The sequence below is a fragment of the Dermacentor andersoni genome, chromosome 4, assembly GCF_023375885.2.
Source record: "Dermacentor andersoni chromosome 4, qqDerAnde1_hic_scaffold, whole genome shotgun sequence".
NCBI lineage: Eukaryota > Metazoa > Arthropoda > Arachnida > Ixodida > Ixodidae > Dermacentor > Dermacentor andersoni.
Window position 1 is genome coordinate 1,021,974 of NC_092817.1, and position 26,946 is coordinate 1,048,919.

The following is a 26,946-nucleotide window of genomic DNA, read 5'->3' on the forward strand; positions in this document are numbered from 1 at the left end:
CACTGAGCACATATCTTCACATTCTAATAAAACATGTTCCATCGTTTCCCTAGCTCTACCAGAGCAAGCACACACTTCTTCCTCCCTGTTGTACCTCGCTTTATATATATGTGTTCTAAGGCATCTTGATCTGGCTTCGAAGAGTAAAGAGCTTCCCTTTGAGTTATAAAATATTTCTCTCCTGATTTCGTTTTTCCCTCTTATGTAGTTGCCCATAGCAGGTTTCTTTTCCATTGCCACCCCCCATGAGATTGTCTCAGCCTCTATGACTTTGCATTTGACTTTCCTTGTTGCCACGTTGGTGACCATACTGGTCGCATACTTGCTCTGGTAAGCTTCTTAGTTCATTTTCTCCACCGTGAGTCAGCACACTCAGCATCCGCTGCCCCCGATGGAGGAGGAAAGCAAGTGCCGCGCTGTGTCAAACTATGGTACGTACAGATGGGCTGAGATGTGTTCGCAGACACTACCTAGCACTTTCTGCCACCAACTCAAGTCAGCAACACTTCATACATGAAAATGTGACTCACCGAGCGCATGTGACTACCACAAGAGAGCAACACAAAACCACACAGCAAGCTGCACTGATGCAAGCTGGCAAAGCATATGAACACCCCAAAGCTGGAGCACTGAAGTTATAGCGGTGGTCCTATGGTCTCACAGGAGTACCGACCATTGCGAGTTCGCGCTTAGCGAGCCACAAGGCCACGTCAGCCATTGCCTAGCGCATCACTGCATGCACTGTCAGGCCACAAAGGAGTTACCAAGTGCTACACACTCAAGAGAACACAGTATTGCCCCGAGTTGGCAAAAACCCACTCATTATCTCCGGTGGCACCCAACTCTGCACAAACGGCCAGTCCCAGGGTTTGCGGGGACCAAAGGGCCCCGGCGCCAAGAGCGAAAATACAGACAGGGCCACCTATAGCACTTCGCTGCGAGAGGAAAGGCTCCCGCGACACGCCACTGGGAGAAGTCCTCACAGCTATGCTGTTTGCTTTCGCGATAACCGCTGCGCCAACTCACGAGAGCGCGGGCAATCTCCTTTGGCATGGGCCTCCGATAAGTGCAACTCGGTGCAGTTCGACCACACGCAAGCACTAGGCACTGATTTTCGGCTTGGCGTCCAGAAAGGATCAACACAGGGTAGTGCTTGCCATACGGGCAAAGGCACTGTATGCGAGCTCAAGTCCGAGACACAAAGAGGCCGGTGGACGAGAGGAAATCGTATACGTGCCCAGTGCTGTTCCTACAGAGAAGACCAGCGTTTATGTCACGGGCAGCTGGCAGTGGCTCCGCCACAACACGAACGCCCCCACCGCAAACCATCGTCAGTGGAACGCCACCGCTGACAACCGCTGTTAGCGGTGTGGGGAGCACCCGCCTCCATTTCCTCCCGCGTACCCGCGTCGTCCCGTTCACACGTGGCGGACGGGTTGTGCCGGCGTAGACAAGGGAGAGAGGCACTACGCGCCCTCCCTTTCTCCGTCGCTCTTGTGACGCGCGTACCCCTCTCCCCCCACGCGGCTCACGGGAAAGGGAAACGTATCCGGCGGGTGAGGAGGACTTCCCCTCGCAAAAAGGTAAAAAGGCATAAAAGCGCGCCACCGGGGGAGACTCGCTCTCTTGGGGCGCCGACACCTGGACCGCCTGGACGAAAACACCTGCCGCATCCCGTGAGTGATCTCGTTTGTCTGACCCACCCAGACAACGAGGCAAGCCTATTTACTACTATTACTGAGAGGACGTCCCTCTGTGAGTGTTCGCTATTGCTAATAGCAATAAACGTTATTACCGTCGCCACCGCTGGTTGCCTTATTCGTTCGAACCCGGCGTAGCCGCGATTCCCGCGCTATGGGTTGGGAGTACCACGAAGCGACTGCGTGGGGCTAGATCCGGAGCTCGCCTTCAGCCCTAGCCGCACGCAGAGTGGAACCCCCACAGCGGAAAGGAGAGAAGCATAGGGACAATAGAACAGGTGAATGCACATGCAAAGGCGCCGGAGCATACCACAATCTCCATAAGGTCACGAAGAGATGGTCACTCAGGTACCTTGCCTCTCGTGACTGTCACTCGTCCTTTCTGCTGCTTGATTTCCCACGCACCACGACCACGACCTAGTCAAAGCTTCCCAAGAGCTTATCAACGCCAATCCTACTGCGATAAGCCCCTTTGCCTATCTGTTTCACAGTGCGTGTTGCCGTTGGAAGCGTAGCATATGCTTTTATTAGCCAATAATCAAAACACGACTCCGTTCCCTGCTGCAGACTGCGATCGTATACGTTTTACAGCCACTAGACCCCATATGAACAAGAAAAGGCGCGAGGCGCATGTGAAATTTCTTATTCCAGCACCAGCAAACCTCCGCGCGGGTCGTCAGATGCTGCATTCACAGCTACCACCACCAAACCTATGGTGATAAGCACCTTTGCCTATCTGTTTTACAGTGCATGGCTCCGCAGTGCCATTGGTAGTGTACTGCACACATTTAGTAGGCGATAATCCAAACACGCCGCCGTTCCCTGCTGCGGTCAGCACGATGTGGGCATCACATTTCACTTCAGTGGCATCCGGCGTCGCCCATCAGCTCGATTTCGTTTCGGTCTCCTGTCGCCCCCTTAAAACGCTACACAATAGGAAAACAACAAAATGCGTCTCAGGCCGGCAAATCACCACCAGCTTGAGGCCTCTCGGCGTCTCGTGCCGCAACGGCCGGCGCGATGCTTCGAATTATGTGGATGTCAACAATAGTTGAGCCTGTCAAATTTTTTCAGTTACGTCGGATCGTATGTTTTCCCAGTTAGTATATTTTTTTCTGTCATATTTTTTTTTCCAAAATGCAGAAACGAGGTTCCACTGCACTTTTTTTTTGTGACGGTGGTGGCGTTTCACCTTTGCCCACCGTGCGGCACAAGGTGTGGCGCATGCCACTCTCCGTGATTCTGTTGAATGCTGATGTTGCATGCGACGTTTACGGCATAGTTTAGGCTTCGTGCTTTGTACCTCAGCAAGTGCACAGCAAGTGCAGAGCAAGTTCACAGAGGAACTGAATGCATGCTGTAGTCTACAGCTAATAGCCCACGATCGCCTGCAGTCCCGCGTGCTGTTTCTATGGACCTAAGTCTACACCGTGCGCATAATCTCGGACGCGATCACCATTTAGCCACTCGATAAACGGCAAACTTCTCGCAACAGTTTTGGCAAATTTTTGTAATGGCAACACTGGCTTAGCTATTAGGCCTTTTCAGCGCTGCTTTGCCAGGTATTGGCAAGTAGCAGTTTGGTTGCCTAGGAAACAGGATACGGAGGACAACCTGAATGGCAGCACATTTCATATCTTACAACACCATGTGCGCAAATGATATCAGAAAATTTAGCAAGACGCAGTACAGAATCCAAAACTTTGATAATTGAAAAATCCATAGGTGGCAGATGTGGCTGAGTGGTGGCATAGTTTTTGGCTTGTCTTGACTATGAGCCATGACAATGGTAATGCAACTTGCTCATGGAAACCAAAACTGTTGCCTGTACACTTTCAAAGTGACATTCATCATCCCAAATACAGCTGAACCACTAATAACGATACCGGTTTTAAAAACAGATCAGCTACAACAATAAGAAGCTGCTGCACCGTCAAATTTTGTATGTTTTCTATAGTGAAATAATTCGCTGACTACAATGCCCTCATGCTGCATTATCAGTTATAACGATGAAGTCTGGCTGCTGGTTGTCTGCGCCGAAAGGTAATGGAATGCAAAAGTCTTGAAAGATTCAAGACGCTGCATCCTCATCCGCTGCTCCAGTAGCCACCACACTCACAGACTAGAACCTCTTTTCCTCCCTTCCCTGCATCGCCAGCTTTGCGCACATCTCTCTCGTCACCCTTCCACCCCTTCGAACACCGAACACAAATGGGCTGTACCCATAGCTCTATGCCACGCCAACATCCGAAACACGAATGGACTACACCAACTGCACTGACAAGCATTGCTCCCAGATTGCTCGCTGGCCCCTCATACTGCACAGTTCTGTCCATGGATTAAGTTGTTCCTGCTCGTCCTTGTTGGTGGTGTCGAAGTCGTTCCTGGCCACGTGGTTTCTCCGCCAAAACGGAAGATGGCTGATTCGCCCACTGATCATTGGCAATGCACGACATTGAGGGTGAAAGGAAAGCGCACTGCTATATATTTGGACACAAAGTGCAGTATCATGAAGGGTTACAAAGAAGGTAAAAAAGTGTCTGACTTACTGAAAATACACGGACTATCACAACTGAGAGTGTCAACACTCATCCGCTCAGCAGAGAAGTTCAACAAAGAAAACTGCTCGGTAGACAACGGGTGCAAAGCGTTCGTTAAGGTGCCTATAAGGAGGTGGAAGAGGCCCTCTACGAGTAGTTTCTCAGTGCCCATGCCATCAACTTGCGCATCGCCGGGCCAATTGTGGCCACAAAGACGAAGCAGTTTGCCCTATTCAAAAATATGGACTTTCAGCTAGGTGGCGGCTGGGTACAGGGCCTCAAAGAAAGGCAGAGCATTGTTTACAAAGCTGTCACCGTCCTGGGAGCTTTGCTTGATGCAGATAGATGCAAGCCACTACAACCAGCAACATCGCGAAACGCGATATGAACCAGGTGACAAAGTGTGGATATGGACCCCAGTATGACATCGTGGGCTGTCCAAAAAACTTCTTTGTCAATATTTTGGGTCTCATGAAGTAGTTCACTGACTTAGTGACCTTACTTATGAAGTAATGCCTGCTGGACACGAACACTCAAGGCAACGCAACCCCACGGAGTGCACACATGTTGCGTGCATGAAACTTTATTATGACAGATAAATAGAAGGGGCACCCAACAAGACGTCCGTGATGCAAATTAGCTTATCTGCAACACGTACACTGTATGTTATTTTCTTAAGCATTAGGACGATGTGCATTAGGAGGGGATAGTGCCACGTAGCCTGCATTCAAGTATCACACAGATCACTTTGTACACTGCAAGCATTGCAACAAAGCGAAATACCACCAGCATCCATCACAACACGCGGAGTGCGCCTGCCTGCCAGCCCGCGTGCATTCGTGTGCACAAGCTCCCACCAAGGAGCTGCCCCACCAATGGGATACGACCACGTGTGGTTTCATCAAGGACGGTGACACATGACAGGGAACTTTTGTCGACTACTTTCGCTGCGCAAACGACAGAGTCATCTTCTTTAGCTCTGGTCACAAGTTTGCCCCATAATAAATAGTTCTTTATAAACATGTGTTGACTAAGGTCGCTAGAATATGGAGCGATCCAGGAGGAAGGGGGAACTCATCCTAGATAATTGTAGTGCCCACCACTCGATGCCTAAGCTCTCAAGTGTGGAACCTTTGACATGCAAACGTAGATAACCCATCTGTCAAATCGGCGAGATTATGTTTCTCCTCACAAAGGAAATGAGTGCTGGAGGAGGAAGGTGTCTGGAGATAGAGAAAAGAATTGCCACGTTCGTGCGCTTTCTGTTTGCGCTTCGACGGTGCGGTTCTTGCGTTCACAGCGTCTCTTTTTTGCATGTGCAGCAATATGTGCTTTTGCTATGACGCATCAGGCGTCGCACCATCGAGATGATTGTCGCATCCACAACCGTGTTCGTACTTTTTCAGTTTGTGCTTTTTTTCACCCCACAGTGCTTGCTGTGCATGTTTGCAGCATCCATATGATGATGATGATGTGTGTGGTTTAGTGGCGCAAGGGCAGATATGGCCAAAGAGCGCCAAGACAGTGTTAGTGATTTCGTGGTGGAATGATGGGTCCTGTGAAGAAGATGTGACGTGGCTGTAAAGTGGCCTAAAATTAGTGCGTAAAATCAACGTGCTATAAAATTATGGCGATGACTAATGACGAATACTATGAACATTAAAATCCATCGTAAAAGAATGACGCAGAATAGAAAATATATGAGATGGTAAAAATACCTGGAGCACTGTTGCCTCGCCGGAGCCCTTGAAACACAAGGGCCTAGAGGCACGTGCTATACGAAAGAACTATCACAGCGGCATCCTCTGAAGAGAGGAGACGCTACAAACATGTTGGGCTAACAACATGCAACACAACATCTTTCAGATAACTTAGGACTGCGCTGGTGTCAAATAGCGGTTCTGGGCCGAGTAACATTAATGGATGAAGGGGAATGTGCTGTCGGTATGCTAATGAAAAATGTCTCTTTCTCTCAGATTCGGCTTCCCGACACTCCAGGAGGACGTGGAGTACGGTCAGCCTCTCCCCGCATCTACCGCAGGTTGGAGGCTCACTTCCGGTGAGTAGAAAATTATGGGTGCCAAACGTGTGTCCTATTCTGAGACGACCGAATAGGACATCTGTTCGGCGCGATTTTGTAGTAGAGGGCCAGAATCCTAACTGTGGCTTTATCAGGTGGAGCTTATTATCCGTTTCAGCGTCCCACATGCGTTGCCAGTGGTCTCGCAATCTCCTTCGCAAGAAAGGCCTCAGATCTGTGACAGGCACCGCAGCGGTAGGGTTAACAGCATGCGATGCGATTGACGTGGCCATCTCGTCCGCCAGAACGTTACCCTCGATGCTCCTATGGCCAGGCACCCAGCATATAATGATATGCTGGTTAGATATGCACGCTTTACACAAGACGGAATATAGTTGATTAAGTACTGGATTTTTGTGTGTATAGAGTGACATCAGCGCCTTCACGACACTTAGGGAGTCTGTATATATCGCTGACTTCTGAAGTTTTGATTTTCTTATATGCTTCACAGCAGACAGTAATGCGTAGGCCTCGGCCGTAAACATACTTGTTTCCGGATGTAGTACATCGGATTCTGAGAAGGATGGGCCGACGGCAGCATAGGACACCCCGGCATTAGACTTCGAAGCGTCTGTGTAGAACTCTGCGCAGGAGTGCTTGTGCTGGAGTTCTAGGAAATGAGTTCGTATTTCTATCTCTGGTGCGTGTTTTGTTACTTGTAAAAAGGATATGTCACATTCTATGACCTGCCACTCCCACGGCGGTAACAACTTGGTTGGATGCATTAGGTGAAGCTCGAGGAGTGGGACACGCATTTCATCACTAAGCTCCCTCACACGAAGCGAGAAAGGCTGTCTTACAGAGGGACGGTTATGGAAAAGTGTAGTACATGTCATATCGTTAACAGTGTTAAAACATGGATGTTGATGATTGGAATGTATTTTCAGGAAATATGTAATGCTGATGTAAGTTCTCTGTAGATGGAGGGACCCTCCATTTGATTCCGCGTATAAGCTTTCAATCGGGCTTGTTCTGAAAGCGCCAGTGGCTATGCGGATACCTAGATGGTGAACAGGATCTAGAATCTTTAGTGCGCTCGGAGCGGCAGAGTTATATACGATGGCACCATAGTCCAATCGTGATCGAATTAGGCTCTTATAAACATTCATCAGACACTTCCTATCGCTACCCCATGTTGTGTGGGATAGAATTTTAAGCAAGTTCATTGTCGTTAGACATTTTTCTTTAAGGTATTTAATGTGCTGAATAAAAGTAAGCTTGGAGTCAAGTATAATACCTAGAAATTTGTGTTCTTTGTTAATAGGTATTTGATGTCCACACAGTTGGACACAAGGATCTGGAAGAAGGCCTCTCTTTCTAGTAAAAAGAACACAAGAGCTTTTGTGGGGGTTGATTTTAAATCCGTTCGTGTCTGCCCACTTGGAAACCTTGTTCAAGCCCTGCTGCACCTGTCTCTCGCATACTGCGAGGTTACAGGATTTGAAGCCGATTTGAATGTCGTCTACGTAGATGGAATAAAAAATGGCAGGTGGTAATGAAGCACGAATCGTGTTCATCTTCACAATAAATAGCGTACAACTAAGCACGCCTCCTTGGGGTACACCTGTTTCTTGTGTGAAAGGTCGTGACAATACGTTGCCAATTTTTACGCGGAAGATGCGATTCAACAAATAGCTTTCAATTATTTTCAGCCTATTTCCGCAGATGCCCATTCCCGACAAGTCTCGCAAGATGCCGTAACGCCATGCTGTGTCATATGCCTTCTCCATGTCAAGGAATATTGATAAGAAGAACTGCTTATGTACATATGCATCACGAATATATCCTTCAATGCGTACAAGATGATCTGTTGTCGACCTGCCTTCTCTGAAGCCACACTGATAAGCATCAAGTATATTGTTGAGTTCAAGAAAATGCGTGAGTCTCCGATTAATCATTTTTTTAAAAAGCTTGCACATGCAGCTTGTAAGAGCTATCGGGCGATAGCTTGCCGCCAGGGATGGGTCTTTCCCCGGCTTCAAAACAGGGACCACAATTGCTTCTTTCCATGTGTGTGGAAGGTATCCAGCAGCCCAAATAGTGTTGAAGAGTGCGAGTAGTGTAACTTGTGTGTCAGAGTGCAAGTTTTTGATCATGTCATACATGACTCGGTCAGGTACCGGTGCTGTGCTCTTGCAGGAGATCCAGGCAGCTCTTAATTCGGCAATACTGAATGGCCGGTTATACGCCTCGTCATGTCTGCATTTACGTACAAATGGCTTGAGTTCTTCTATTTCTTTGTATTTAAGGAATGATTCAGAATAGCGTATTGAGCTCGATACGCACTCAAAGTGTTCCCCAAGAGAGTCTGCCTGGTCTTGCAAGGTATCTCCTTGGTCATTCACCAGAGGCAACGGATGGATTTGTTGCCCTTGCAGCTTTCTCAAGCCATTCCACACTTTTGCCTCCTGCGTGTAAGAATTAATGCCGGAGAGGAACCTCACCCAGCTTTCTCTCTTTGCCTGACGTCGTGTCCGCCTTCCCTGTGATTTCATTTGTTTAAAGTGTATTAGATTTTCGGCATTAGGCGATCTGCGCAATACGCCCCATGCCTTGTTCTGTCTCTTTTGCACCTCTCTACAGTTTTCGTTACACCAGGGAACACGTCTTCTTAGTGAACCACCATTCGTCTGTGGAATAAACTTCTCGGCTAAATCAATAATAAAAGCAGTAAAATATGCAATGGCATCATCTATAGTAAAATTATTTATAAAATCTGGTGATAAATAAGATGATTCTTTAAAATGCTCCCAATCCGCCGATGCTAGTTTCCATCGAGGAATATGCGGACGGTTCTCATGCAAAGTTGTCAGGTTTAAAATTACGGCGAAGTGGTCACTTCCATACAATTTATTGATCACGGACCATTCTAGGCGAGGCAGAAGAGAAGAAGAACCGATTGCTAAATCTATTGCTGAATATGTGTTGTGTTGGACACTGTAATACGTCGGCTCCTTCTTGTTAAAAAGGCAGGCATCAGAGGTCAAAAGAAAATTTTCAATTAATCGACCTCTAGCGTCGCATCGCGAATCTCCCCACATCGTGTTGTGGGCATTAAAATCACCCACGAGTATGTAGGGGTCAGGAAGCTGATTAATTAAGTTATGGAAATCGGTTTTTTTCAAGTGAGAGTTAGGCGGTATGTATAGAGAGCACACTATTACCAGTTTGTTAAAAAGGATTGCCTGAACCGATACGGCCTCAAGGGGCGTCTGGAGGGCAATCTGTTGACAAGCTACAGATTTATCCACAAATACTGCAACACCGCCGGAGGCGTGAGCCTCGTTGCGGTCTTTGCGATAGATTATGTACTGACGTAAAAAGTTTGTCTGTGTGGGTTTCAGCTGTGTCTCTTGAACACACAGCAACCTTGGATTATGTTTGTGTAACAGTTCTTTAATGTCGTCGAGGTTACGTAAAAGTCCTTGTACGTTCCACTGTAATATTTGTGTCTCCATTATGATAATGTGTTGGGTGCTGTGTGTTTAAGCTTGATGTACCCTGCCTCGATTGACTCGGGCAGGACACTTGATCCGAAGGTGATTATCAAGTGCTTGGTTTGGATTTCTTTGCCATCTCGCCTCATCCTAATTCTTTTCACATTGATTACATTCTGTTCACTGAAGCCCTCCAAGAGTTCAGCCTCAGTGAGCTCCAGCAAGTCATCGTCTGACACAACGCCACGGGTGGTGTTCATAGTACGGTGCGGGGTTACTGTTATTTGGTTATCCCCAAATGACACAAGCTTAGGCAGTTTCTCGTATTGTTTCTTATCGCGGAGCTCCAGGAGGAGATCACCGCTTGCCATTCTGGTCGCCTTATAACCGGCTCCAAAAACATCAGTCAGAGTCTTTGATACAAGGAACGGTGAAATAGTGCGCACTGGTTTACCGGGTTTTTCCGAGTGAACTACATGGAAACGTGGGAAGTTGTGGACTTGGCGTCCGAAAAACTGAAAAACTTTATCGGGGCGCCCTCTTTTCTGAGGGCGATCAGGGAGTGGAGGAAAGAAGCTATTCATAAATATATATGAGATTTCGGCAGTAACGCCAGCCACCCACCGTGGAGTCCTACAAGGGGACGCTGCAGGGCCTGAAAAACAGGGCCTGCAAACGCCAGCTGTACGTTACCACTATAACCAAATATGAAATAACCTAGGTTGGCTATTCACACAAGGTTAACCCTTGCTGCCTGGAAAATTGGAAGTGAGAAGAAGCCAGGAGAAGACAGGAAAGGTGGAAAGTGAGAGAAAGACAAAGGCTGGAGGGAGAGAGAGACAGGAAAAGGCAACTACCGATTTCCCCCGGGTGGGTCAGTCCGGGGGTGCCGTCTATGTGAAGCACAGGCCAAAGGGGTGTGTTGCCTCCGCCGGGGGGCCTTAAAGGTCCAAACACCCAGCATCAGCTTAACCCCCAGGATCCCCTTTGGTGTCGCAACACACCAAACGCCTGCTGACGCAGACGCCCCTGCGGGGCAGCATCCATATGCTTGCGCATAACCCACATTCATAAAGTGAGACATCACTAACTTTTCTTTCCTGCCACCGAACACGACAGCAGGCTTACAACCCATGGACACCTGTGCAATTGCCAATTTAAGGTCATGTATCATCAGTGCATCCTAAACAATTTAGTTTTGTTGATGGACATGAGCACGCAGACAAGCAGGGAGCAATCAGACTTGAACATCATTCTATTGATGGCCATGCAGTTTAGCTTTGGTGTGTGGTATGAAGTAAACACTTCTACAGTGTGGAGCTGCTCTAGGAAAGTATGCTTTGTCCGAGCAGCAGTGACTTAGATGAAGCCTGTGAAGCTCCCATCGACGAAGTGATGCCTGAACTTTGGTCTGCAGTTGAGGAGGATGCTTCAGGACTGGAAGAATTTCTACATGTTATGGGGGTCTTAGGGTGTCACAGGAGTACCAACCACAGCGGGTTCAAGATTAGCAAGCCACAGGGCCACATCAGCCATCATCTAGCGCACTGTTGCGCGCACTCAGGCCACAAATGGGCTACTGAGCATTACGCACGCAAAAGAACACAGTATTGCCCAGAGTTGGTGGAAACAGTTTATTGTCCCTGGCGGCACCCAACACTGCACAATGCCCGGTCCCAGGTTTCGTGGGAACCAAAGGGCTCCCTCACCAAGGGCAAAAATACTGACAGGGGCACCTATAGCACATGGCTGTGAGAGCAAAGGCTCCCATGACACGCCACTAGGAAAAGTTCCCGAAGCTATGCTGCTTGCTCTCACGATAACCAATGGGCCAACTGGTAGGAGCTTGGACAAACTCCTTGCGCTTGGGACTCCGATAAATGCGGCTCGGCGCAGTTCGACCACGCGCAAGCACTTGGCACTGCACTTTCGCTTGGCGTCCGGAAAGGATCAGCACAAGGTATGGTGCTCGCCATACAGCCAAAGGCACCGTACGCGACCTCAAATCCTAGACACAAAGGGGCCGGAGGATGAGAGGAAAGCATGTATGTATTCAGTGCACTCCCAGGAGAGAAGACCTGCAGTCCCATCAGGAGGAACCATCAGCAGCCATCCCCCCAATGCCCCCACTGCAAATTATCCAGAGTGGAGTGTTACAGCCGACAACTGTCTCGAGTGGAAAGTGGGAGAGGAGTAGGGACAACAGAACAGGTGAATGCCCCCGCAATGGTGCTGGGGCATAGCACAATCCCCACAATGTGTACGATGCATTAGAAACATCAGAACTTCTAACCAATGAGGTGAACGTTGCAAGCGTCCTTGCATCAGATAGTGATGGCAACGATGAGAGGGATGTTGTGGTAGGGCAGGCTGCTTCAAGGTTGTCCTCACAGAAGGCCCTGCAAATGATTCAGTCCTTCCAAGAATTCGTTTCTGCGAGGGACCTTCTGCTGCAATACATGGAGCACCTGGATGCCTTGGAGAAAGATGTCGGCAAGCTTTGTGTAGAGCAAGCAAGGCTGACGGACATGAAGTTTTCTCATGCAAACCAGTGAGAAGTACATGGCGAGATGCTTGAGGCTACCTCTCCCCAGCGTTTCTTCTGGATTTCTCAAGCTGAGAGGCTGACGCAGCAACCTTCTCGTATTTCAAAACGCCCCTTTTGGGGCCACCAAGGTGACGCCACGGCAGAGCTCGCATGTTACTTGCCACCCATGACCCCTCTTTGCAATTGCCATAGCAGTGCCATTCTTGAACACTGACAGCCACACCATGTTACACGCGATCGGAGCAGTCAGAGCAGCAGAGTTCACCATTTAAACGAGTCAACACAATCAGCAGCCGGATGGAGCAAGGTGGTGAGAAGGGGCACTGGCCTCCCTGCCGTTGCAATTTTCTCACAACAGCTCTGCCATCATCCCCCTTTCTTGCTTTTCTTCATGCAACCCGGTTACAACAATTATCAGTTATAACAATAGAATTTTCATGGCACTTGAATATTATTATAAGTTGGTTCGACCACAAAATTTGATCTGAAGCAAATACCAAATAGCATACGATTCAATCAAATAGATTTATTTATTTATTTATTTATTTATTGATACTGCGGCCCTGTTTCCAGGACCTTAGCAGGGTGCATACAAAGTGAAAAAATCTAAGTACAAAATACAGCGATACATAGCATAGGTCACTCGCGATGTACAAATGCAAGCAGTTACTGAACAACACAGTAAATCACTCGCTACATAAACATAGGTGCGACTCAAACAATGGTAGTGAGCATTGAGTTACAACGTCATCAGTAAGATTATTCCATTCAACAATAGTTCTGGGGAAAAAGGAAAATTTGAAGCAATTCTTTTTAGTAATTAACGGTGTTATTGTCTGTGAGTGTCGATGACGTGTAGTATAACCAGTAGAGAAAGTGATAAAGCGTGATGTATCAATGTTGTAATGCCCTTTTATGAGCTGAAATAAAAATTTTAAACGGCATGTTTGGTTCCTTTGTGTCACAGATGGCAATCCACTTCTCCTGAGAAGCTCCGTAACTGAAGTGCGGCCATACGAATTATATATGAATCGTACTGCCCTTTTTTTGAACTTTTTCTAGTTTAGTAATGTTTCTTTTAGTAAAAGGATCCCATATGACAATTGCGTATTCCAACATTGGTCGAATGATTGCATTGTAAGAAAGAAAACGCACAGGAGGCGTAGCGAATTTTAGAGAGCGTCTTAGGAAAAATAGTTTTCGAAGGCAGTTTGCCGTGACAATGTCAACATGTTTGTTCCACGAGAGAGTGTTAGTAATCCAGAGGCCAAGGTATTTATATGCGGTTACCGCAGAAAGCATGATGTTTTCGGCATTGTAGTTGTACAATAAAGGCTTATTTTTTAACGATATTCTCATAAAGACAGTTTTATCGAAGTTAATTTCCATTTGCCAATCATTGCACCCTGTTACTATGCTTTTAAAGGCATCATTCAGTCTAATTTGATCGTCAACAGAGGAAATTTTTTCGTACAGAACACAGTCATCAGCGTACAACCTAATACCCACAGAAATCTGATCCACAATGTCATTTATGTAAAGTAAAAACAGAAGTGGACCAAGAACTGTTCCTTGGGGGACGCCAGAATCAACGGGCACCTTATCTGAACTGGCTGAATTTAGTGTTACAAACTGACGTCGGTTAGTCAAATAACTCTTTATCCAGGCGAGTAGTTTGTTATTTTGCAGAATGTAGCTTAACTTATGCAACAATTTGTTATGCGAGACCTTATCAAACGCCTTACGGAAATCCATGAAAATTACGTCTGTTTGTTTACCCTCGTTTATGGCTGCTGCAAAGTCATGAATGATTCCTACAAGTTGGGTATTAGTTGAAAATCCTCGCCTAAAGCCGTGCTGCATACAGGTAAGTAGCTTATGTTCTTCAATAAAAGCAGTTATATGTTTGTGAATAATATGCTCTAACATTTTACAGGCTGTTGAGGTTAGCGAAATTGGACGGTAATTCTGAATGAGCGTTTTGTCACCAGATTTGTGCAAAGGCACGATTCTGGCATCCCGCCAATCATCAGGTACTGCAGCTTCATTTAAACACCTAGTGTACAGAACATGTAAGTATTTTGCACACCACTCAGCATAACGTTTCAAGAACGCATTTGGGATATTGTCTGGTCCAGGAGATTTTTTTACCTCAAGGTTCAACAGCAGATTTAAAATGCCATGTTCACTTATTACGACATCAGGAATAGGAGGTACGGACACTTCAAAAGGCGGAAGACGGCCATCATCTTGCGTAAATATGTCTTTGAAATTTTTATTGAATGCCATCGAAGCCCCTGCATCATCCTGCACGCAACCACCATAAACTACACGTCCGTTGTTAGAGCGAGACTTCGGGTTGACCAATCTCCAAAATTTTTCGGGTGACCTTTTGATAATGGATGGCAGTGTTATATCAAAATAGTTTTTCTTATCATGCGCAATCTTGTTCTTCACCTCTTCCGATATCTGTTCGACCATTAGTTTCAAGTCAGACCTGTTTGTCGTTCTCGCCCTCTTCTTTAGGCGTTTCAATTTTCGCTGCAGCTGCAGCGTTACTCGACTTATCCATGGATTTCGAAGGTTATGTTTTTTAGCTATCCTTGGCACGAAACGCTGAATGCATTCGTGAATTACCCCCTTGAAGAAGAGCCACAAATCATTTACCGAACAAGTGTTGTTTCTGAAAGAGTCATAATTAAAACTGAGAGCATCAAGAATAGACTGGTCTTCTGCTTTAGAAAAATTAGGAAACATCTTGACATTGCCTCGCTGTTCCAAAGCGACGCCCTCTAACGTCAAGACTACTGCTTTGTGATCTGAAATGCCGGAGGTGACGCTGCAGAGCACTTTGTCTTTAATATTCCCACTTATAAGGAACAGATCAAGGATTGACTCAGAGCCGTTCTGAATTCTGGTTGCCTCATTTACAACTTGCAAGAGGTCGAAGTTGAACACAATGTTTAACATTTCATTCTCAACACTTTTGGCACTGGTTATCGAAAAGGTGTTCCAGAGCAGATTGGGAAGGTTAAAATCACCTGCCAGAATCAGTTTGTCTTCAGGCTTTACGTGGCGATGCATATACTCGTTAAGCTGTTCAAATATTGTGGCACGTGAATTCGGAGGCCTGTAAACTGCTCCTAAAATGTAGCAGACTTTATTTATGTAAAGTTTGCAAAATAGGCTTTCCACGCCTGTTACGTCAGGCATTGCTATAACATGTAATGAAGATTTGAAAAGAACCGCTACGCCTCCTCCTCTTCGATCACGATCTTTTCGAAAAACGTTGTAGTTTCTTGGAACGAACTCACTGTCAAAAACGTCTTCGTTCAGCCACGTTTCTGTGAGCACAACTAAATCAGGATCGTGGCAGACCAACAGCGCTTCGAGGGACTCGATTTTATTCATGATGCTGCGGCAGTTAACATTAAGGATGGTGATGTTCCGCGTATCTAATATTATAGGTCACGTCTTATTTTTTGCTATATTGAAACGCCCTCCCTTCTCCTCATTCCACCAGTACAGTGTGCCATTTACGATTAGCTTGTCAAAGACCAGCTTAACTTTCGCGCCTTCTGCTCGTTCTTGTGCTGAGCTCAGCCAAAGTTTCTTTCTTGTTTCGCGCACGTTTTTCGAAAAATCCTCCGATATTGAATACTCACTTCCTTTTAGCTTCGGACAAGCCTTCAGTATCGACACTTTATCTCGGTGGTCGAGCAGTTTGATTATAACTGGACGAGTCTTTCCCTTCTTTTTCCCAATTCTATGACACCTTTCAATATTGTTAACAGTGAGGCCGAGCTTCGCCAAAAAAATGTCGTTTCTTATTGTATTTGTAAGTTCATCAGGGCTTTCAGTGGTTTCTTCTTGTATGCCAAATATAACTAAATTGTTCCTTCGACTTCTGTTCTCTAGTTCGTCGACCTTGAATGTCAAGAATGACACGTCACTTTCAAGTTTTACTACAGTAGATTTCAATTCCTTCATTTCTGCCTTTAACTCAGCTATTACGTTCATCTGTGCTTCTAAACCATTGATTCTCTCGGACACGCTTGCAATGTCAGCTTCCATTTTCCCCTGTTTTGCCAGAACATCATTGATAGATGCAGTCATGTTACTCTGCCCCTGAAGAAGTTCTATCAACATTTCACGCTCAGTTGGGCCTGGGTTGGCCTCAACGTCACCACATAGCAAAAGATTCTGTTTAAATGACAAAATACATGAAAAGAAATTACCAATATTGGGTAGGCATATTGGGTAGATGGTGTGCAAAACCCGGCATCTATGACATGTTTTCGGCTCCTACAATTGTGTCCAGCACATTTAGCCTGCAACAGCATTGCCTTTAGGAACTGTATATTAAATCTAGAGGGCACCACCCTTCGCGCCGAGGATTTGGACATCACCTACATTCGGAAATATAGAATATTCCCTTCACCCTAATAGTTTTTTTTGTATGAACTTGTTACAAAATTGCTCACAAATACAAATGCCAACTCTTTTTGTGATTACTATACAGTTTTGCAAGAGATTCTAACATGAATGTAACAGCACCAATATACTACACTGTTCATGGCCTCATAAAGCGAAATTTGGGAGAAACAAAACAAAACGGCATGAACTGTATCTACGAGGTTCATGTAAGATAAATACAGCAAAATGCTACAATGATGAACTCGTTAAAAACAAAGCATTGAAGTTGAGAAGGATGCCAGATGAAAGGCCTGCATGCTGACTCACTTGGAAAGGAACATGGTGGCTAGGCCCATAATAAATAGAAGACCAAACTTGACTAGATAGGTCTCTTGGCTATCGAAGACGAGGCCAACAGCATAGAAGGCTACAAATGGAGAGGTGAACATGGCCCAATACTTTAGAGTCTGCAAAAAGAAAAAAGAAAGAAAAAATGATATCAGTAGCAGAACAGCAGTGAATAAGGTTTGAGAGAACAATTGGCTGTGTTTCTTTAATATGCACCATAAACTTGTTAGTGCTTGCCATCCTCATCGAAGTGTGACCACCACAGCTGGAATCGCACTGGGCAGGTTACATGGATGGCATTTTTATGTGCTTGTCATCTTTTCGAATACAGAGGAAGATGTGTAGAAAGCATTCCAGTGCTGTGGGACCTTCCAGTTGTCTTTTTCCTTCCTGTCGTGTTCCTTTAAATCATAAATCCCTGTCAACTTGAGCTCTCGCTCTAAATGATTTCAATAGTTTCAAAGCAGCGATAGGGGATATTCAATATGCAAAGTTATCTGGCAGCATCTTGGCAATGGCGTAGATGCAAGGCAGCTGTATGTTGCGAGATTCGACGATCGTCACCGTGCTGCTATTCAGGACTCTAGTACGCAACAGCCACCTTAATATATTAAATCCAGTGCGTGGTGGGTACGCTCTGCATGAGGCTAGGGCTGAAGGCAAGCTACGGATCTAGCCACATAAAGTCGTTCTGTGGTACTCCCCAAATCGTAGTGTGTGTAACCACAGCTACGTTTGGTTCGAGCGAATAACGCAACCAGCGGTGTCCGCTCTAACAATATTTATTGTTTCAAGCCATAAGGAACACTTGCAGAGGAAAGTCCACTCTGTAATAATTAACAAATAGGCTTGCCTCGTTGCGTGGGACAGTCAAGCAAATGAGCCCACTCACAGGTTGCAGCATGTATCCGTATCCGAAAGGTTCGAGTTCTGGCGCCTGAGAGAGAGGGCATCCCTGAGTGATGTTGTTTCCTACCTCTTTACCTTTGCGAGAGGAATGTCCTCCTCACGCGTCGAATACCTTTCCTGCAAGTCCGGGGGGAAGGGTGCATACATCGCAAGGGAGAACCAGGAGAGGGCGTAGTGTGCCTCTCCCGTGTCTATGCCAGCTCTCGACGCGTCCGCAACTTGCCAACATGACAACGTGAGTACACGGGAGCAAATTTATTTATTTATTTATTTATTTATTTATTTATTTATTTATTGAACATACCTTACAGACAGGCCCCTTGACAGGGCATTGAGTAAGGGGGGTAATAACAAGTGCGAAGTAACTTGTCAGTGTACAAACATACAGCTGAAATTTGCAATTTAACACAAAGAAAAGGAGAGGAATCAATGATAATGTGGTATGACGGCAAATATAAGGTTGGGTGAAAAAAAGGATAACACGAAAAAAATAAAAAAATATTGGCTGGCATTATTTATATGGCAAAACTGCACACAAGAACTATAAAGTATACCAATCACAATGACAACAGTAAAACGAAATGAAACTGCAACCAAAGATAGACTGCCAAATATGCGGATTCTAGGCGCAGGAACAGTTGGCAGGGTTTCAAAGACGCACAATGGTAGGGCATGATAAGAACACAGGAACTAATTGTGTGCACAGTAAAAACATTTATCAATATAAAAAATGTAGTTGGGCACAAAGTGGGATACTAAAAAAAGAAACAAAAAAAAACACGTGCAGTGGTACAAAAAATGACGGATGTCTTTGGTCTTAAAGCTGTCAAAATAACAAATAAATAAATACATGGGTGGTATACAGAACATGGCACCGGAAGTAAAAACAAAATTTGATAAACTAGAGGCAAGTTTTTATTGCGAAATGAAAGAGTGCAGAAGTTGACAGAAACTATCGTGGTCTAGTTTGGATGCGATGTTGTCTGGAAGACCATTCCACAAACGTATGGTGCGAGGAAGAGCAGATGAGTTGAAGGTGTGAGTTGATCCATATAATCGCATGAAACTTAAGTGATTATGCAACCGACGTGATGTAATGGAAGGAGCATCAAGGTGAAGTGGGAATGGTCTGTTGCTGTATGCGTATTTGTGAAAAAGGCATAAAAGGGCAGTGTCGCGACGAGCACTAAGGGGTCCAAGTGAAAGATTGAGCTTAATTTGCGTTATGCTGTTATGGTTGTCATAATTGCGTGAAATGAAATGGGCGGCCCTATTCTGAACCGTTTCAAGCATGTTAATTAAATAATTGTGGTAGGGGGACCAGATAGATGCGGCAAATTCAAGCTGTGGGCGAACGAAGGTCTGATAAGCTAGTTGACGAACGTGAGTGGGACAGTTATGTAAATTTCGACGTAAATACCCTAAAGATTTTGAAGCTTTTGCGCATATGGTGGTAATATGGTGAGACCAGGAGAGGTTGGGTGTGAAATGAATACCAAGGTACTTATAAGATGATGCCTGCGACAGTTGGTAATTGTTAATGGTGTAGCAGTAGTTGGAAATGTTTTGCTTGCGTGTGAAGGAGATTATTTTGCATTTTTCCGTATTAGGCGACATAAGCCATTTTTTACACCAGTTGTTAATGCGGTGAAGGTCGTTTTGCAGCGTTAAGTGGCCGTTGGCACAGGTTATTGGACGATATATGATGCAATCGTCAGCGAAGATTCGCATGCAGGAAGAAATGTTTTCTGGCAAGTCGTTTATGTATATTAAAAAAAAATAGGGGGCCGAGGACGCACCCCTGTGGTACGCCTGAAGTTAGGTGAGAAAGGGAGGATTGGAAATTGTTAATAACCGTGATTTACTGGCGGAGTGAAAGGAAGTTACGAAGCCAAGATAAGGTTAGCGAGTCTAATCGAAGGGCAGATAATTTAGAAATCAGACGGCAATGGGCGACGCGATTAAAGGCTTTTGAGAAAGCAAGAAAAACACAGTCAGTCTGGAGGTTATTGTTCATGTTGCAATGTAGTTCTGTACTTAATTCTAGTAGTTGGGTTTCGCAAAAGAAACCTTTCCTGAATCCGTGTTGGTTGTTAAAAAGGAAATTGTTAGATTCTAAGTGTCAGTAAACGTGAGAAGCGATTATGTGTTCAAGAAGTTTGCAGCAGATGCAAGTTAAAGAAATTGGACGGTGCTTTCGGGAGTATGTTTATCACCGGCTTTAAACACAGGCACTATTTTACCAACTTTCCAATCAGGGGAAGTTGACCTGTCGCTAAAGATTGCCTGAAAAGGTGGTATAAAATGTTAGCAGAAACAGAGACAGTGTTCTTAAGAATTTTAGAGTTAATATTGTCAATGCCGGCTGAAGTGGATAATTTAAGGTTTTTATTTAGAACTACTATGCCCTCAGCGGTTATTTCGATCTGTTCCTTATATGGGAAGTCAAAATCGGGTACGTATGGAACGTCAAAATGGTCTTCCCGGGTGAAAACAGATGAAAATACAGTCAAACCTCGATATATCGAACACGGATATATCGAATTATTGCGTATATCGAACAATTTCTATATCACATGGAAAATCGCATGCATTTTTAATTCTTTATTTCGAACGGGGCCGGATGTAAAATGGATATATCGAACTCCGCCGCCCCAGACCAAGTGCGCTCTGTTGACAGGAGGCGAGCTTTCCCGCAACACTCTCGAAGATAGCGGCGGCGCGATCGGCGTTCCAGACTGCTGCGTACGACTGCTGCCCACATCGGTTGCGCCGAGGGCGCCATTTGAACGTAGCGGCGTACACACGCGGCGGCTTGGAGCCAGCACGGCCGCCTCAATCACGCGCGCACCTATGCGCGCACGGCGGGGCAAGCCGCCTCGATCACGCGCGCACGGCGAGGCTTGCCCCCGCCGTGCACGCGTGATCGAGGCGGCCGTGGAGCCAGTTGGAGCGCTTTGTCCGTGCTGAGCCACACATCATGTGCATTGCGGACTTCGTTGGCGGTGACGACAGCACCGAAACAGTGGCGGAGTTAACAGACGTGGATATCGCGGCAGAAGTGACTGCTGAGCGGCCAAACGAAGACGCTGCCGAGGCTGATCCAGCAAGCGCTGATGTTGCCCCGCTCCCGACTGCAACTGAGGCTGTAGCTGCTTTGGCTGTTGTACGCCGCTACTGCGGCGCAATACAAGGCACTGGACTGTCTCTTGTGGACCGTTTGGACTATGTTGAGGACGCCGTGGTCAAGCACGCGGTTGCCAATATGAAGCAGGCTACGCTGCTTCAGTACTTTCAGCGAACTAAATAAATACTTTGTTTGAAGCTTCATGTGAGTATCTATTGCGCCACGATTGGTTCATTGATTGATTTGCGCTAGTTTCTGACGCATTTTCTGCGTGATTTTATATATCGAATTCTGGCTATATCGAACTATTTTGCGATCACCGCGCTGTTCGATATATCGAGGTTCGACTGTAATGTGTTAAATGCCGAGGTGCAATGACTGTCTGAAAGTGGAACATCATTGTCGTCTAGCAAAGATATCTGCTGCGGATCGTGTTCGAGGGATACAAGCTTCCAAAACTTCTTAAGTTAGATTTCAGAAGGGAAAATAAATCACTAGAAAAATATTTTTGTTTAGCAGATTCTACTGTGTAACAGTAAGTTATCATAAAATCTTTGTATGTATGGCTTTCCCGTGGAAGGCGTGCTATATTGTTTTGCTGTGCAGTATAAACATTTCTTTTTGTTTCTAAGCTGCCGCAGGGATCTTGTAAACCAGGGGTTTGATTTATCTTTTTTGACTATTATTAGCGGGACGTACTGATTTGCTAGCACACACAATTTCTCTCGGTAAAGTACCCAGTTGTCTTCGATGGGACGACTGTCCAAGGATGGTAGGAATGTGTCAGTGTAGAAGGTTTCGAGTTTGGCGTTAATTTTGCTGGATGCGTGTGCTCCCCACAAGTGATTAAAGAAAGGCAAAATTCCATGTGCTCCTACGAATCAATGAAGCCATGCCAGCCAGTTTTCTGCACTGCTGGATTTCCACCCAGACGGCATTGACAAAATAAAAAAATTTAATTCTGGAGTATTACATGGCAAAACCACGATATGATTATGATGAGCAACACGAGAGCAAGGTGATGAAAGCAGGAGCCAACGTTTCGACAACTGGACTTGTCTTCTTCAAGGTGACATATGCTTTCCTTGCTACGGTATGTTTAGGTGGTGTTCTTCTAAAGGGGAGAGGGCTTAAGGCGGGTGGGTGCGGCAACGAGCGCAGATGTGTTAGTGTGTCAAATTGAGAATAAAGTAGTGTTGTGCACAAGGCCAGGGAACCGCCCGTCTGTCAATCACGTGTCAATGCCCGTGTGTCAGCCGGCGTGTCAACGGCTGACACACACCTCTATTACCTTTTTCATTTGTGGTCGTAGGCTATTGTGTCTCTGAAAGAGATAATAGAAGGAGCGGCAGAAACTGGTGCTCGTCAAAAAAAAAAAAAAAGGAAAATACTGAAATGGTATAAATAAATAAATAAAGCGAAAAATGAAAAGGAGAAGGAAAAAAAGAAACGCTAAGAAACTAAACTAAGAGTTGTTGCCTACAGCTTGAAATTTAGCATAGAGAATAGATTCTAAAGCTCCCTTTGTAACGTTTATGCCTATTGGTTGCAATGGTTTGAACTTATGCATAAGGTATGATTCTCTGTATTTTCTTTCTTGTTCTGAATGGAAATTCGACTGTAAAATGTAGAGTTTAAGTTCATCAAAGTTATGATGACAATACAAATAACAATTTTGTATTGTTAAACGGAATGCTGCTTGCAAGGTCAATCGTTTTAAGAGAGTAGGGGCCAAGTATGGTGTGAGGGTTGTTTTTTCTGCTCCGATGAAGCTGGGTAAATTAGCGGCAGCAGTTCAGAGGAAGCAGGAAGGCGTTAAACGGAATGCTGCTTGCAAGGTCAATCATGTCAATAAGTACATCAGTTGCAAGAAGCGCGCTGTCTACCAAATTCCTTTATCTTGTGGCAAAACTTACATAGGCCAGACAGGCCGTTGCATCAATATTAGACTAATGGAGCATGCCAATTCATTAGACAAAAAAGACACTAACCTGGCAAAGCATTGCAGTATTTGTAAATGCGTACCTTTCTTTGACGATACAAAATTGTTATTTTTTCATAGTGACAAGACTACCAGAGAAGTCGCTGAAGCATTTCATATCATCAGAAAATCTAATAGTTGCGTTAGCACAACATCTTTAATCTTGTCAGAGAAAGAAAGGGCATTGCTGCATAAAGGGTAGATTGCAAGGCAGGTACAACGCGTGCGAATGTTGGCAGTCCGGAGTTTGTATCTGATCATCGATGTATGACTGGGCGCATGCGTGCCCAGTTTTGTACGTATAAATGTTGACTTCTTACTTCAAATAAATCAGTTGTAAGTTCAGTGCCGTGTTTGTCTCCTCCTCATTCTGGTCCTGTCGTTTAGCGCTGTTTGAATTTTATTGTTACCAAGAATTTGAGAACATGGGTCTGAACTCTGTGTTCAACGTCTCAACCCAGCGTTCCCCAATTCTCTACTGGCCCTCCTCGTCCCTCCTCGTCCCCGGCAGTCCTTTTCTGCTATATCTCGCTGCAACCCGTCCGAATGGCTTAACCCTGATGACAGGCCAATCTGCTTCCACTGCTGTCACATTGGCCACGTCGCTCGTCACTGCCGCAACCGATGGTCACCGAAGTCAGGCACCGTAACCGATATGTGGAATGTGCTTGGGGGGTCGTGTACAGAATTCCCTTGACCTTTGGTGCATGCAATGTTGGTCAGACTAGCAGGTGTTTTAACTATCACCTGTGAGAGCATGCCAACAATATTTGGAAGGGAAGGTTTTTTAGCACTGCATTGTAGCGCTGTGGGGATGCGCGACTCTCGCGCGTCCCCTGATATGTTTTTCCCGCATGGCGCGTCTCCTGTAGTCCGGCTTCGCCGCGTGGCCTGCGTGATGCCCGCGGCGGTTGATGTGGTTGAGGCGCAGTGCGAGAGATGGCGCGAGTGTTGCGCTGCTAAGGCCGCCTCACGGCAGGGTTACTTGGGGGCTGTGGGGATGCGCGACTCTCGCGCGTCCCCTGATGTTTTTCCCGCATAGCGCATCCCCTGATATGCTGTTTTCCCGCACGGCTCGCGTGGCATGGCGGTCGGAGTGGTACAAGCGCGGTGCGAGAGATGGCGCGACTGTCGCGCTGCTGCGGGGTTACTTGGGCGCCGAAAGGGAAGGCGCTTGGTCTCTTTGGGTTCGGGAAGCGAGCGGGAGCGGACGTGCCGCCCGCGCGTGCGCCGACCATGCTTCTGCGAGACCGTCTCGCGTGGCCGCCTTCGAACGTGCCACCATTCGCGTGACTGTACACGCGAACGACCAGGCGTTGGGATCCAGCATGGGGCGAATATATTCGCTCGCAATGCGGTCGCGGTAAGTCGGACTTCTAGATTTGTCGCGCGCCCATCGGCATGTTTTGGGGATAGCAACTCGGCTAGCAGGCATTGATCTATGAAAGGTGCAATAAATGCCCTTGTGATTGTTTGCACTACTGTGTTGTCGTTCCTTTGTCCCAAGAGTATGGAGGAGAACCCCATATCTCCCACATCTGGCTGCCCAACGTGGGGCTCTTGGGACATCGGACGATAATTTTAACAGTGTCGCTTCGTTCAAGACTTTTGTTTGAACCGAAGCGTAGGCCTAGCGTGGATTTTGATCGCTAGCGTCGGCGGCGTGCTTTCTTGAGCGAGGCGGCGGTGGCTGTAGTGTTTGAACATGTCAACATGCTAAGCCTTTTCGCAAGTGTTTTTCTTTAATGGCATTCGTTGGTACGAGAGCCACGTGGTCTGCATCCTGGGAGAGCGAGGCCGAGCGCCCGCGGAGCAGTGGCAAGCCTGAAGCGAGTGAGTACGGAAGCCTCGTGGGTGGTCCGAATTTCTTATGTAAATAGCTTCTTCTATCTCTTTGATTCGGATGAAGTCGCGGCTCTGGGAGCCGGGTGGCCGCGGGCCACGGGTGCCACGACGGGCTGACTGGTATTGCGGCCTGGCACCGGGCGCACCGACACCGTCTGGGACGGTGGGCGCCGTCAACTCGGATGCTGTGTGCACCGAGCGGAGTAGGACCACCTCACAGAGCTAACGTTTCCTCGCGGCTGCCTGTTTTGCGCCCATTTTGGGTGTTGTTTTTGGATGCCGGTTGTTGTCAGGGTAGCGACGATTTAGGCCTAAGGCTTTACGAAGCTGCCTGTCGCACATGGAGGGACACAACCTGGTGGACCGTGGCGTTGAGGCGTTGCAATTTGCTTCCCTCATTCTATTTAGCCTCGCACGAATTGAAATTACTCGTTCGGCTCAAGGAAGCGAGCTTCGTTCACGTGAACTTAGCATGAGTAGCTGCCCGATCTTTTGCTAGCCGAGTTGAACATCGTACCACGTGGGCGATGCGCATGCAGAATTCCTCTCCCTTGCACTACTGTAGTGTTTGCCGAGTGTGTTGAGTTTACGCAGCGTGATTGGAGTCGCCCCTGACTTGCTGTCACCTGCACATCGTCTGCGCTGCTGCCCCGGACTACGATCGAGTCACCCCGAGCGATGGTGATGCTGTGGCCAGTTCGGCGCAGCGACTTCGGCGGCCTCCTGCATCCAGCTCACAACCCTCGGCGGCGGACAAAGGAGCCAGCGGTCACCGACAGCTACGGTGGCTCTTGCCAGCAGGGCGCGTCGGCACGAGCGACACTTGCTCGTACCGACTACTGCGTCGTCGTTTCCGGAGTCCTGGCCTGGAATGATGCCGTCGAGTCTGCAAAGCTGCTGCTGTGACTGGCGGACGCCAGCGGTGTACCCCAAGGACAGTCGGCTCGCATGTTACGGACAGCGTGTGGACATTTCCCCGGCGCGGCCACTGTTGCATGTAACAACTTGTTCGCGCAGCACGGGTTAATGTTAGACCGTGTGACATGTTTCGCCAGAATAAGAAGTGATTTAAGGTTGGGGGGATGTGGGGATGCGCGACTCTCGCGCGTCCCCTGATGTTTTTTCCACATAGCGCATCCCCTGATATGCTGTTTTCCCGCACGGCTCGCGTGGCCTGGCGGTCGGAGTGGTACAAGCGCGGTGCGAGAGATGGCGCGACTGTCGCGCTGCTGCTGGGTTACTTGGGCGCCGAAAGGGAAGGCGCTTGGTCTCTTTGGGTTCGGGAAGCGAGCGGGAGCGGACGTGCCGCCCGCGCGTGCGCCGACCATGCTTCTGCGAGACCGTCTCGCGTGGCCGCCTTCGAACGCGCCACCATTCGCGAGACCGTACACGCGAATGACCAGGCGTTGGGATCCAGCATGGGGCGAACATATTCGCTCGCTATCCGGTCGCGGTAAGTCGGACTTCCTAGATTTGTCGCGCGCCCATTGGCATGTTTTGTGGATAGCAACTCGGCTAGCAGGCATTGATCCATGAAAGGTGCAATAAATGCCCTTGTGATTGTTTGCACTACTGTGTTGTCGTTCCTTTGTCCCAAGAGCACGGGAGGAGAACCCCACAGCGCATGCGGATGCACCCCAACATTCGAGCTAACAAAAGTAAATTTTACGCACATGGACATCAGCATGCACATCATTGTTGAAGCAGCTACCATGGCACATAAAGGATGCCCGTGCATAAGTAAGCCTGGACTTCTCGCAAAGGGAGTTGGCACTCGTAGACAATATTGGCGCGAACAGTGCGCAATGATGGTATTACTGTTTTATTTCGCATTTCACATATTTTTTTTCCTAGGTTTTTCTGTATGAACTTCTGCACCAAACAATAAAATTTCAGTTGGCGTTATTCGCTCGTCCTCATCTTTTCTGTAGCCCTATATCCTTGCTTTGTGCTGTACTGCTTACCATTAAGGTAGTAAACTGTAACAGAGGAGGTTGCAAAGTTGACATTCACTT

The 26,946-nt window shown here is 46.9% G+C and overlaps 1 protein-coding gene across 2 annotated transcripts in view; it reads right to left on the minus strand.

The window, feature by feature from the left end:
- Hip14 (palmitoyltransferase Hip14) overlaps positions 1 to 26,946 on the minus strand; it is a 139,729-nt gene that overhangs the window by 93,531 nt on the left and 19,252 nt on the right. For both annotated transcript variants that reach the window (XM_050182741.2, XM_055073304.1), the window contains exon 7: positions 17,049 to 17,188. In XM_050182741.2, the coding sequence (XP_050038698.1) occupies positions 17,049 to 17,188 (140 nt within the window). The remainder of the gene's footprint in view (positions 1 to 17,048; positions 17,189 to 26,946) is intronic.